General features: G+C 40.7%; 1 protein-coding gene across 4 annotated transcripts in view; it reads right to left on the reverse strand.

Moving 5' to 3' along the window:
- The window catches only part of dop1a (DOP1 leucine zipper like protein A), a 33,847-nt gene extending 19,482 nt beyond the window's left edge, over positions 1-14,365 (reverse strand). Inside the window, exons 1-13 of one of the 4 annotated variants that reach the window (XR_005208855.1) lie at positions 13,949-14,365; positions 11,919-12,114; positions 11,126-11,307; positions 10,862-11,032; positions 8,785-8,974; positions 7,516-7,614; positions 6,968-7,067; positions 5,669-5,778; positions 3,365-3,479; positions 3,104-3,224; positions 2,471-2,590; positions 2,007-2,124; positions 825-854 (exon numbers count right to left, since the gene is read on the reverse strand). Coding sequence is in view for 3 of the 4 variants with exons in the window: in XM_037784778.1 (XP_037640706.1) it covers positions 825-854; positions 2,007-2,124; positions 2,471-2,590; positions 3,104-3,224; positions 3,365-3,479; positions 5,669-5,778; positions 6,968-7,067; positions 7,516-7,614; positions 8,785-8,974; positions 10,862-11,032; positions 11,126-11,307; positions 11,919-12,056 (1,494 nt within the window). In the remaining variant the exon portion in view is untranslated. The remainder of the gene's footprint in view (positions 1-824; positions 855-2,006; positions 2,125-2,470; positions 2,591-3,103; positions 3,225-3,364; positions 3,480-5,668; positions 5,779-6,967; positions 7,068-7,515; positions 7,615-8,784; positions 8,975-10,861; positions 11,033-11,125; positions 11,308-11,918; positions 12,115-13,948) is intronic. The other 3 variants (XM_037784778.1, XM_037784780.1, XM_037784781.1) reach the window with 3 other exon arrangements.
- Positions 14,366-14,406: the final 41 nt, after the last annotated feature.

A 14,406-nucleotide genomic window follows, 5' to 3' on the forward strand; every position in this document is an offset into this window, starting at 1 on the left:
TATCAGAACAAAATACTATCAGTTACTGTTAAAAATATTAATATTTAAATTAAAAAAGCCAAAGATACAGTAGTTAGGGTGCAAAATGTCTGCTGTTAATATGATGTGAGACCATTTATCCAAAGACATCTCTCCCATTCTTCTGTTTTGTCTTTGTATGTTGGCAGTTTCTTATTTAATTTTAGTAAAAAAATAAAATATTATCTTGTTTTTCCTTGAGAAAAAAAAGAAGACTCTGCACACTTAAATCCAATTCAAGCATTTAATGAAGTCTTTATCATTAAATATATTGGACCTAAATGTACAGACCCTTCTTTTCACCTCAGTGTTGTGTCATGAGTGTGGTGATCTTCTTATGAGTATTTTGACTCAACAAGCAAAACACATTTTTATGAAAGAAAAAAAAAGAGCAAAAAATGAACAACCAAATCATAAAATGGGCATTTTATGAAGTAATTTAGTCATATTTCTTACAAATATGTGAGCAGTGCAATAGCATATAATTGCATGCATGCTTAACAGAAAGCACGTACACACTGGGCGGAGATGTCATTTTCACAAGATCCACACCAAGCAGCCAAAAGGTAAGTTTTCACCACATGTAATGATGTTAATGATGGTTAGAATCACACTTCTTCCTCTGGATCATTTTTTGTATTTTATTAAAATATGACAGTCAGTCAGTCATTCTGAAATGATCACTCAAAGCAGGGCGGGCAGGAACAAAGATGGCCTGAGGGATGTTGGCGGGACGTTGCGGAAATGTTATCGTAGCCTCAGTGAAGCAGAGTGAGGTGAAAAAGCAGGAAAGAGCAGTACTTTACCTGGCAGATTACCCTCATGCTTCTAGTAGGCTTCAAGGAGAAAGAGCAGATAGTTTGAACAGACAGGAGCAAGCAGAGCACACGCCACACAACACTTGGTTTGCAGAAACACACACGCACACGCACACGCACACACACACACCGTACATTTTCCCTTTCTGGCTCACAAACTCACAGAACACAAGGTTCTCTCTTTCTCTCGCTCTTTCAAACACACACAAACAAGCATTTAGACAGGGTAATAAAAGAGTGAGGGATTTCCAAACTATTCAGATTGGAAATACTGTATAGACAAGCATATTTCTCTAAGGATGCAAACAATATTTTGGCAGGGGAAACTAAACACAGGCATTTCAGCCTGTGTAGAGATTTCACACATACACACACAGACACAGAGGGAAGAGGAGGTGCAGACACACACCTCCTATAACATCCCAGAACTGGATTTACAAAAGGAGGTGTGTGAGCCAAGAGGGAGTGAGAAACAGAGAGTGAGATGGAGAGCCCACGCAGGGGCAGGAGACAAGGGACTGTAGAAGAGGGAGGTGAAAGGATGTAGCGGAGACAGACAAAAAATAAAGAAGAACATTTTGAGGAAACAGAAATCTATAAAAGAACGGTAATGAAAACATGAAAGGATAAAGAGAGAGACTGAATAATGACAAAGACAGAAATGAAAAATTGAGCAAAAACAGAAACAGCAAGAAAGTGTGAAGGGAAAAACAATGAAAGAAAGAAAGTTATAGTGGAGTAAAAGCAAAGAGAGAAAGTGGAAGAAAGAGAAAATGACAGATAGACAAAAAAAGACAAAGAAAGAGAGAGTGAAAGAAAGATGGACAGAGAGAAAAAAAGACAGAGAAAGAGCAAAAGAGAAAGAAAGACAGAGAGAAAGAACAAAAGAGAAAGAAAAACAAAGAAGGAAAGAGAAAGAAAGAGAAAAAGAAAGAAAGACAGTAAGAAAGAAAGAAAGATGCAAGAAAGAAAGAAAGAAAGTAAGAAAGAAAGAAAGAAAGACGGTAAGAAAGAAAAATGCAAGAAAGAAAGAAAGAAAGAAAGACAGAGAGAAAGAAAGACGTAAGAAAGAAAGACATAAGAGAGGAAGAAAGAAAGAAAGAAAGAAAGAAAGACAGAGAGAAAGACAGAAAGACAGAAAGAAAGAAAGAAAGAAAGAAAGAGTCTCACCAAGGAAACAATATCCAGCAGGAAGTCGACCAGCTGACAGAACTCCACCAATGAGAGTTCCGGAGGATCTGAGCTCCCAGCATGCCGTGGTGCACTTGTGCTGCTGTTCACTGTCCTCCTGCAACATAGAGACATATTTGAGATTATCTTATGATGGAGAGCAGTTAACTTCCGTGATGCTGATGATGTAAATCTGTGTAGGTGTAATGGTAATAGCATCTTGGCACACATTCGGCTCCTGGTAGCAGCTGAACAACGTACTGAAACTAGAGTAGCAGACCAGCGGCATCCCTTTCACTCTTTCTAAAGATGAATAATGGATCTCTTTTCAACACGGCTCCAGAAACATGACAGCCACTTTAGTTTTCCACAGATTTCACCCTCTGCTATTTAGACCTTAACTCTGTCTGATACTAGCTGGGTGCCTCATAAAGTGCAGACTTGATGAGTTTTAACACACAAACCTGCAGCACTCCTCAAACCAGCGAGCGATGTAGTCCCACATGTAGTACGGCTCAAACGAGTTGAACAGCAGATTGGCTGTTTTAATCAGCTCTGCCGTCTTCTTGTTCTCTCGTAGTTTACTAAGAAAGAAGGAAAATTAGCATCATGCTATTCACAAAAACATCCATTATAATGATAGCCATGATTTAGGTTATATATTGTGTAAAAATATCAAATGTAATTTGCAATTTACAAGGCAACATTTACAACAATAGAATGTCAAATACAACAATTTGAATCACAAAAATTCGGACTGTTGGCCATTTCTCATTATTCTGACAACGTTTTTTTCTTTTTACATTGCATATATTTTCACTTCTTTGTTGCAATTTGACTTATTTTCCACACACTTTTTTTCAGTAAGTTTTAAAGCTGTCATTTTTGCATGTCATTGCAAGTATTACTTAAAATGTTTTAATGTTGTAATTATTAGATGTTATTTGCTTTAATATATCCCAGTTGTTCTATTCTACCTTTTTTTTTTTTTCCCGATGGTGATTCAACAACCAAACTTTCATCATGGGGTTCATTTAAGTTTTATCAGATGTATTGTTTGAAAGCCAAAAGATGGGAAAGTGGTGTACTGGACTGACCTGCTGAGGTGTGTATGGTCTTTACTGAAAGGACTCTGGTTTTGGAGGTCCAGCTCTGTTCGGCACTGTGTGTGTAAGGTCCGAAACACCTCGATCAGAACATCCTCTAGGATTGCTGGTCCTGGAGGGGGACGAATACAGATACGCGAGATGATATACACAGTGGAAATATTACTTTCAGTTTATGTGACATGCATCATTATTTACGCAGTTACAACACTATCTAAACTGTTGGTGTCTACGTATTGACAGACTGGTTACCAAGTTCCGGTTTGTCCAGCAGACTGATGAGGATGCGAAATGGCTTGAGGTCGTGCATGAGGATGCTCTCTTCTTCCCCGCCTCGGGCCTTGCCCTGCAAGATCCCCACCATGGCCTGAAAACACACAAAACACATACAGATACCTCTATTACAGTAAAATATCAGAAGATATCTCTAAACTCCAGAGCCACTTTTGACACAGCAGGGGGGCACATTTATTTTTATTTTTTTATTTTTGCCTCTGATATTTGGCAGAAACAATTTCATATTTGCATTGAACACCCCTTTCATTTTTTTTGTGTGTGTTTCACGCTTCGTCTGTCACATAATGGTGTGAAGCCAGGAACAGACGGTCTCTGTAGTACCAACCTTCTCCCAATGGAGGGAGCTCCGATAACTATCTCAGAGCAGATGGCAGAAGAGCAAACAACAAATAAAACAAAAAAAACACTTTCAAAAACAAAACTTCCCCTCCTGGTCGCTCTATTCCAACCCCTGGAGTACCTGAGCTCATCACACGCCAGGAGGGCAAAGGCTGTTTTGAGCGTGACAGGACAGATCACACAAGTGTGTCTCTGTGAGTGTGTGTAAAAGACTTTGGGAGAACTGGGAACTGTCTTCAAAGGACAGGCTACTGGGAATAGGAGAGGAGAACAGGACGTATATGCAAACCCCAGAGAGGATGTGGGAGGTGTGGGAGGAGAAGGATTAAAGGGAATGGATAAACTGTGTAGCAGACAAAAGAGGGCCAGATCTGCCAAATTGAAGACGAACCCCAACCGATACGCACACTCTTCCCCACCCCACATATACACACGTCTCACATCTCTGGAGTCATCTGATTTGGGGATTATTTTAGAAGCTAATTTTACACATATGAAACCATTTTTCATTGGTGACCTTTTTGCAATTAGCTTGAAACTGTAGACTGTTTATAACAAGTGGACGTAGTCACCGTGACGTCACCCATTGGTTTGTGGACTGCCGTTTAGAAGCCTTGAGTTCGGCATTTTGGCCGTCACCACCTTGGTTCTTTGCAACCAGAAGGGACACGAGAGGGTGGAGCTGAATTTGCCGAATTCACACCAGGCAGCGGCGAAGCGCGGCTCACCACAATAATTAAAGTTGTCTGCGGCCGGGAGGCGTATTTATGTGTTTCAGGTGGGAAGAAATGATTTTGTAAAATAGGTCAACATGTCACAGCAGTCACAGGATCAGTTTACTGACTGATTGTTCACTGTCCTCTCTGGCTGCACTAAAAGCTTAACTCTTCCCATCTTTTGTTTGGCCGTACTCCGCCACAGAATCAACCGGCCGCAGCTCGCTGAGCTTGGGAGCAGCCGCCACAGCTTTTCATAGACATTGCGTGGCAGTTCGTCGCAGGATACACTTTGCTGCTGCTCTGGTGAATTTGGCATTAGGCGGCAAAAATGTTACAATTAACTTTCATGAACTGAAAACCCATTGTGAAAGGGTTAAAGTACTAAAACGAAAACACGGACAACTACCAGACCGGACAATTCCGTGGTAGTGACCTGTCAATCACAAGGTAGCCACGCCCTAAAGCATCCCCTGCTTTATGGTCTATTTGACTCTAAATTGGACCATAATTTACTAAATGAACATCATGCTGTATTGAAGAAGACTTGAAACTAGTGATTGAGACCTGTCAAGTAATTATGAGATCCCTCGTCCCCTATATGTAAACCCTCGCCCCTGGAACGGGCAGCCTCGGGCCCAAACAGAGGGCCCTAGGCGGCGTCGAGACAAATGGGAGAAAAACAGAGTACGCGCTCGGGGGCATTGCCAGCCTTACCCTTACCCTCGTCAAGCCGCTAGAGGGAGGCCGTTCCAACGCAAGTAAATAACAAAAAATGGACATTTGTGACACAGAATATGTAACCACTAATCAATTTAACAATAACTAATGTTAGTAAAAAGAAAGTGTTAAGATTTATTCCTGATTGAATAAGGAAATATACATGAAAATCAAGTATTTAGTAGTTATTACCTGGGTGAACCCAGTGTAGCCAAGAACCGGACCCTTTAAACGGAGAACTGGTTCAAGTATATGCCTCCTGTGATAGGGGTGAGGAGTAACTTGAGGGATCTAACAGACCATAAACTCATGTTTACAATGTTTACTGAGGTAATAAATCAAGTGAGAAGTAGGCTCATTTTCTCATAGACTTCTATACAATCAGACTTCCCCTGCTGGCTGTTAGAAAGAATGCAGGTTTAAGGTACTTCCACATTGGCTTCACTCTTCAGACCCCGGAGTTGGCCACTGCTTGAAACCTCACCTGGACTAGCATGTCTTTAGAGAAGGTGTTGAAGTAGTGGCTGGCGTGCTCCTCTGGGTTGCTCTGACGAGTGCTGCGGGGGCCTAATTTCACCCCGTTGTTGTCAAAGCCTTCAAGAAACAGAGACACGCAGTTGAAATAGCACAAACACTCAGATGTGCATCCAGCATATTCAAGCATGAGGCAAGAAGCAAAGCCCTTATCCAAAGTGGAGCAAATGTTGATTTCATTTCTATCGAGATAATCTATCTGTATCTTCCTGTATATCCTCTTCTTCTTTGTAACGTCCTAATCGCCGTTAGGGATGGGCGGATCAATACTGCGGAATCGATACTTCACAAGCTACTCATTTGGTATAAAAAATATTGATAATAAAATTATATGAATACAAGCATGGTAGGCTGCATCACTTCAAAACGTTTTCACCACATTTGTATAATGATTACAGCGGCACATTGTCGCACACTTCCACATTAAACATGTGAGAGAACAGCAGAAAGGAAATGTAGTGTGGTGTCGTGCTACATTTCACCTGCAGATAAAAATACATCAAGATGCACTATTACTGACAAAGTGCCACACACAGCAACACGAGTAACCTCTTGAAACATTTAAAGGCAACACACCCTAAAAGTTATAAGGAGGCTTATTATTTAATCATAATATTTCTGTAAATACTGGAATATTTTTTTATACTTAATGGCACAAACAATTTTATTTAATTGTACTCATATTTGCTTTTGCAATAAATTTGGTATTAATGGCCGGTATGTGTCATGTGATTTGCCTTTGAGTGTAATGATCTTTTTTTTCTAAAAATGACCATTATTTTGAAAAATCACATACCCATTTAGGAAATGATCAGTATCTGTATCGTTAAATCGGTATCATATCGAGTCTGAAAAGTTTGGTATCGCCCATCCCTAATGGCTGCTGCCAACATCACTCAGATTTCAGCTATGGTATAATAAAGTACATCTTGGACTGCTTCACGCTATAGAAGCTTTGACAGATTCAGAGTGGTAGGACTTGAACATTCATTCATTCATTCTCCATCTTTATCCATGCAGACACTTACCAGCATGTCCATCCACAGTGAGTTGCAAACAAGAGAAAACAAAGTAAGATAATGACCGCAGCACATACATCCACACATTCCTGTAAAGAGTTACCTGATATTCTTGGACTTCCACAAATGAAAATCCTATTATTCTCTAAAGTATCTCTCTAAAGTAAATGATGGGAGGGAACCCTGCTACATGTGAATGTCAGTACTGTGTCTGTGTGTGAATTTCGCACCCAGCAGCCAGGCGTAGAGTCTGCGGTTGAGGGACATGTCTCTTCTCAAAACCACATGCAAAGCTGCTGACAGGATCCGGATCATGTCAGGGCGAGTCGCCTGAACACAACAGAACAGACCAGAACATTTGTGACTGTTTCTCTCTCCATTTCACACATATACATACAAACACACACACTGCAGATGTCAGTTAAGAGCTGTGTCCCGGCTCTGACATGTCTAGAAATGTTCTGAGGTCAAGGATTTAACAAGCAGCCAGCATGAGTCACCACTGTGGCGCTCTGTCATCAGGCATCGCTCTCATCATGATCACACACATGCAGATGCAATAAGAACAAAATGCACATATCTGAAATAACAGAACAACAATGTCAATACTAATACTAATATTAGCCAATATATAAACAGCTTGATATATCAATATAAGTATCGATACATATGGATACTTTGATCTAATAACTGTAAGACAGACACACACAACATGACCACACTGCAGTTAACACACAGGCCTGTACATTTAGCCAGACCTCAGTCCCACAGTCCTTACCTGGCTCATATGGAAGGGGAAGCAGAAGAGGATCAGGTCCAGGGTGCTCCTCTGCACCAACACACTTGAGTCCTGGACTGAGGTACTGACCGCCTCCACCTGGTGAGAATAGAGACACACTATTATTCACCTTCATATGTATATTAAAACAATGTAGAACATTGTACAACATTAAACCATTTGAATCGACAAAGTGATTCAAGTTAAACCTGCGATGGTAATCCATCTGAATGTCATTCGACCTGGCTTATTATCCTGGGTTAAGGATGTGTCAGACACTACTTGGCTTTGTTAATCATTATTAATCATTTTTATGTTACTGATATTTAAACATTTCATCTGATGAAATACTAAACAAAATACATGCTCAACACAATGTTAATAAAAAATACGCTGTGTGCAAATTAAGGTTTTAATATAATACCCTTTAGGGCTGTACCAAATGCCTTTTTTTTTTTACATTCAAAGTTTCTATTCAGGTTTTTGAATGAAGCTTCAAATGTCTGTTGTCATATTTTATGACATCATCATCGTAAAACAATTAATAAATAAATCCTCAAACAAAATCCTCAATTTTAATTAAGTGATTCATCGGTTAAATAACTTTTTTTTTATTAAATCAACTTTCTTTAATGACTATTACTCGCTAACATAAATACATGTAGGTGCGCCACGACGTTCGCTGTGTGTGTGTGTGTGTTTTTTAGAGGGAGTGACAGAGAGAGGCGAAGGCAAGGTGGAAGGTGGACTACTGCACGCAACGTTTCTGTAAATTATTAATAACTTACTCGGAACGCTACTTTTTCACCCGCCCAACCGAATTGTGATATTTTCTGGTAAGCTTACACAAACCCGCACGACCCGCACGTTGTGGGTTGACTCGTGCGTCACTACTCGCAACCATCACTGGAATCTAATTCTACAAATAGTATAATACTAATAATATTAGTGTAGCCTGATCTTTCTCTGAACCTCTGCATAAATGCCAGGTTTAAACATAATGAATACACATGCAAAAAAAAGCTGTGTTAAGAATGAAGCTTTGAACTATTCGATACAGCCCTAATACCCTTCTATTCCAAATTTGCATTTGGACACATACTGTATATGATGACACCTGATGAAAACATTGAAGTGATGCTAAACAATCCATATCACTGAAACATCAGCTTCACTAAACTGCAATTTTGGAGGATTGTGGTGTAAATGTCATCCCTCAGAGCCATGCGTGGAACTATCAGGTGTGCTACTTAGTGTACTGCCATGTACCATGAGCTCAATGTCACTGCCCATGACATAGAGCTGGTCTTCCATGGAGAGCTTGCGATTGAGGTGCAGCAGAACAAAGGACACCCCGGGGAGACGCACGGCAGGGCTGGTCAGAATGCTGCCCCACAAGGCACAGTAGAAGGCCGTCTGCTCCACCGCTGCAGCCACCTTCTCCAACAGGGTGTTGGTTCTGAGGAAACACAGAGAGGACACAGTGGACATGCTTATTACAGTACGTACACACCAGCACTGACCTCCGACCACACTAGCACTGCACAGCGATACAGTCTACAAAGCAATGCTGGCACTCAGAAGTAAAAATACTTGTTTACTTGTTTTCACATGTTGTTGGCAGACTAACAGTGTTTCTGCCCTGCCCAGAGGGAGGAAGTCACTACGTAGGGTATTTTTACAGGATGTTCCTGCTTGTTGAGCACAATAACACGTTTATAATATTTAATGAGTAGCATTAGCTGCACAGGTTTTATGCTCCTTGTTTTACGTAACATCACACAGCACAATTATCATTAGTACTGTAAGTAAACAAAAGATATCACAAGCACCAGAGAGAGACATCATTCAGTGCTGGTGAGCTTTCTCTGAACAGACCACTCCACACTGCTGTTTATGAGACCATTTGGATCTCCCTGTGAAGCTTTAATTTGCCATTTACACTATCTGAGTAGTTTATCTTGCCAGTATCCATGCATAATACTACATTTAAATTGGGCAAACCAGGTGAATCTGTGAAATCTCAGTTACAACAGACGGGACACTATTGTGTGATTTAGGCTAATAAGACGGGGGATTTTTTTGTTTTTGCAATCCGGGTGCAGCTTTAAGACATTAAGAAACTCCTCTGTGTGGAAAGTGAATTATTGAAACAGTAACAGGAAATGGCATCACGAGGTAGGAAAAATAATGCAACCTCCTATTAACCTCTGCAGTTCAACATAAGCAAAATAAACTCAAAGGAAGGATGCAAAACACTGCATATCTGATATAAAAGTATTAAAACAATAACATATAAAGAGTAAATTTAAATGGAAAACAATATGACAGTATACACGTTGACCCCTACAAATTGTTTGTTTTTTTAACAGCTGATATTTTAACAACACGCCAGGAAAAGGACAGGTGTTACTGATAACATTAATTACGTCTGCCATCAGTCACACCTGTGCTTTTCCTGCTATAACAAGTTCAAAGGTCCACCATGAAAAGGTCCTACTGTATGATGTAGTCCCCCTCTACGCCAATTATGTCATTGTGGTTTAAGATGAAACTGCAGCGCCCTCTAAGGTCTGTGAGAGTAATTATAGTAGCACTGATGAGATCAATCGTTTCCCTGCTTTTTAATATCTGTAGAGCTGCAACAGTTAATCGATTAATTGATTAGTTGTCGGATATTAAATTAATTGGCAATTATTTTGATAATCAGTTTGAGTCATTTTTTTAAGAAAAAAGTCAAAATTCTCTGATTCCAGCTCTTTAAATGTGAATATATTCTGGTTTCTTTACTCCTCTATGACAGTAAACTGAATGTCTTTGAGTTGTGGACAAAACAAGACATTTGAGGACGTCATCTTGGACTTTGAAAAACACTGCGCGACATTTTTCACCACTATCTGACATTTTATAGACCAAACAACTAATAGATTAATCAAGAAAATAATCAACAGATTAATTGACAATGAACATAATCCTTCCTTGAAGCCCTAAATATCTGAGATATCATTCACAACTATATGAACAAATAATAATGTGAATACATTTAATGATTAAATCAATATATGATAACTAAAAAATAGAAAGTGTTAGATATATATTAAGAAAATACTGTAATTTCTTGAGATAGTAAATGTAAACATAGTAGACACAAATCTGCAGGTCATTCCTGGTATCAAACAATAACCACGTTTTGAACTGGGAAGTCTCTCAAACATTAATCTTGCAATGACTCATACATCTCATTTATCATTCATACAATCTGAAATCAATTCTCTTCCACATCATGCTATAAAAATGCTTTCTCCTAATGGCCTGTTGTTTTACTTTCCACTGCTGCTCTTCTCACCTGTCGTAATACTCAGAGCCCTCCTCCAGACCGGGCAGCACCCCGGTCAGTAGTCCCTGTAGGCCTGGTTTCAGAGTCTTTCCCAGAGGCAGGTAGTAGGTCTCATAGAGCCCCAGCAGCACCGGCTTCACAGACATAGCGGCGTTGGAGAGTAAAGGGAAGAGCCCGGAGCTGCAGGGGATGAGAAACATATCAAGGTTCTGATACTAGCTGGAAACTTGATATCCAGCTGGCCACTGTGAGTGGTACTACAGTTGGTATTACCTGTAAAGGAAGAGGTCTTTGGCCAGCCTCTTGGGTCCAATGATCTTGAAGATGATCTCATACGTCTCCAAGGCCTTGCGGTGGACCCCGCTGGGCAGGGCGGGGTGGAGGCATTGGGCCAGCCGTTTGCCTATCGTCAGCTTCTTGGGAACCACCTGGTATTTCGCATTGTTCTGCAAAACCTGAGGCAGGATGTAAAGAAATGGAAGATAAGAGGCACGCACAGACAACAATGTAACAACCAGAATATGTATCTGTGTACTTCACACAAGAGCAGGTTATGTGTTAATATGTGTTTCAGATAATTTTATATTTCTTGTCATGATATATGATGGCTTACTAAAACAAAATACTTGTTTTTTTATGTATATTCAACCCATTTGGCATAAGCAGTAATGAAAACTTAACATCTTTACTTTACAACTCATGCAATAACAGTAGCCTGAATTCCAACAAAGTGTCAAACTGAGGCTCACCTGCTACACTGATTCATAATTGTGAACCCAGTCTGTATATACATATGTGTTTGTATCATAGACTGTATATAAAGATGGACAACATGACAGCTCCCCAAAAGTGAAGCCTCTGAATCTGGCTGCAAATTACGTCAAAATCTCAAGATGGCAGCTTCCGTGTCCGGGATATTTTGGCTTCACTTTTGTACAGTGGGAGGAAGTGGAGACGCGTCGTCCATCTATATATAAACTCTATGGTTTTTGTATGTCTTTGCCTTCTGTACAACTTGTAATCTAGTGGAGTGTATGTCAAACAGTGTCCTGACTGAGATCGTTACCTTGTTGAGTTTGCCCAGTGCAGAGATGAGGTCTGCCCACTCACTGGAGTACTCAAAGTTCTTGAGGGCTTTGTCCACTGCTGCCACATAGTTCCTGTACTTGGAGTCACTGAGCAGCTCCACTTCCTCTGCATTCATCCTCCTGGGTGGTTATTACGCTAATGTAAAACACCAGGCACACATATATACATCACACCTGCAATGACAAACAAAAAGAGAAGAGAAGATGAGAATAAGAAGATCAACAATACACACTCACTGATTAGGAGTTCAAGTTTAGTCATCTACATGCTTGACCGTGGAGAAAAAAGCCTGAGGCTATCAATCAGTACATGGTGTGGCTGGGGACATTTTTAAAGATGGAGTCATAATATAAATTACATCAGGGGGAGCAAAGTCTGACAGGAGCAGCCACTACAATCTTTGTTTTATGTGTTTGAAAACAAGAACTACGACCGACGTGCTGAATCATAGGATGACCTTGAAAAAAACAAAGTTTAGAGAGGACGAGAAGTCATCAACTTTCACACAATGTTGCCACTTCAAGAATGCAATCTTTCAGGAACACACTTATGTTGAAAGGAATGACGCTACAGGCAACATATTTATGCAGCTGGTGAACAGGAGAGGGATGAGTCTGACTGGTATTTCACATCACAAGGCAGGCGGTGTAGAAGTGTAGTTTTCTCTCAGAACACTTGAATTACAATATGCTGAAAGGTTATTATGGAATTTTTGCCCAATGATGCCAAAAAACATTCTGCCTACTGCAGGTTTAAGTTAAATTATGTTAAGTTTATGCTACACAGCGTCATCCTGGCTGACAAGCTACCATTAAAAACATAAATACTGTTATGACAAAAGCTACATTTACTTCTCTTTTATATGGAGTCTTAAATGTATGGTTATCAAATATAAATTTGACTTGTCACAGCAGTAAAGGCGGAACTAATAACATTAATGAGTAGCAATAAGTGTCCCAGGTAGTCATATCAGTGAGCCATCAGACACACCTCAGCTAGGTTATTACTACAGTAATTAATGTTATTAATCAAACCTGTCCAAATGTCTGCCGGGAAAAGTGTCATTAGCAGACAGAGAAGTCAACAGTCTGACATGTTTTTCAGAACATTTGAGAAGTATACTATATACCAAGCCAACATTTGTATGTGGGGCCCATGTGAGTAGGAAATGGGCTGAAAAATGGGCCCTATATGGGATTGTCCGTGGGTTCTATAATGGCCCCGTGCCAATTGCCCTTGTGGGTTTCATGCAGGAGTACACTGGGTGTTATATGGGCCCAATCTGGGCAACATAAACCAAAACCCATCTCGGCCCCAGGTTTAAGTTCTATGTGGGAACTACATGGGGACTATGCACTAATTCACCAGTAGTGACCCACCTAGAACCCACTTGAGTAGCCCACATGGGGAGCCCATGTAGGACCTACTTAGTTGATCCAAGTCCCAGATAAGATGCCCATTTTGGGCCCATACCCACTTGGTACCCAGGTACCCCCAGCATAACCCATGGTGGGCCCACATAACCATGTTGGCTGGTAGTTATTATATAGTTATTCAACAACAGAGTGACTGAGGCAGTGTTGTAGATGAGAAATCAGGGAAATACAACGTTGAGTAAGAGACTATAGTTTGTGGCAGCTGGTAGTTTAGCTCTCACTGAGCTGACAATTCTGACTATGGCTGTAAAAGTGTCAACAACATGCTAGTTACACTGGAGCAGGTACAGGACGCACCTGTCCTACAAGCTCCAGCAGCTGGAGCTTAGAGCTATAGGATAACATCCTTTGGTGGGAAATACATACAAATTAATATAAACGCACCTTTTGCTAAGGAATAATAGAAACACCTTCATAAAGTGCCTTTATAATGTGAGTGAGAGAGAGAGGGACTGTTACAGTAAGGCTACAGCTAACAGCTACCTGCTCACTAGCTACATGTAGGTGAGGTGATGTCACTTAGCTAACACGTACAAGTGTTAACATATAAAGCTGATATATCAAAGCTTACCGTTATAAGATACAGGCCAGCAGCTGTCATTCAATCATGAGCCCGGTTCACCGAGTAGAACCGGCTGACAACGTCAACAATATGACTAGCAGGCTAGCTGCCGTCCCCGTCAGTAGCAGGTTGTTTAATGATAGAGATGCAGCAGGGCCCGGCTCCGATCTGTCACCGGATGTTCATAGAAGTCAGGTCCTCTGACAAGAACGCTTTGGAAGCAGACAATAGGTTATTATATTCTACATATTCTTATTCCTCTTGTGTATATAAACAGTGATGACCGCATCAGTAGCTTCCAGTGGCAGAGATACAAAGCGGACCGATGTACAGCTCCCAGACTGCACTGCAGACCTGCAGACGAGCTGTACATCCAACCAGAGACCAGAGCGGCCGACGGAGCAGCTCTGCTTCCGCATGGACGACTTCCGCCTCTCGGCCCAGTCAAGTTAACTGAGTTACTCAAA

The sequence above is a fragment of the Sebastes umbrosus genome, chromosome 11 (genome assembly GCF_015220745.1).
Source record: "Sebastes umbrosus isolate fSebUmb1 chromosome 11, fSebUmb1.pri, whole genome shotgun sequence".
Classification (NCBI taxonomy): Eukaryota; Metazoa; Chordata; class Actinopteri; order Perciformes; family Sebastidae; genus Sebastes; species Sebastes umbrosus.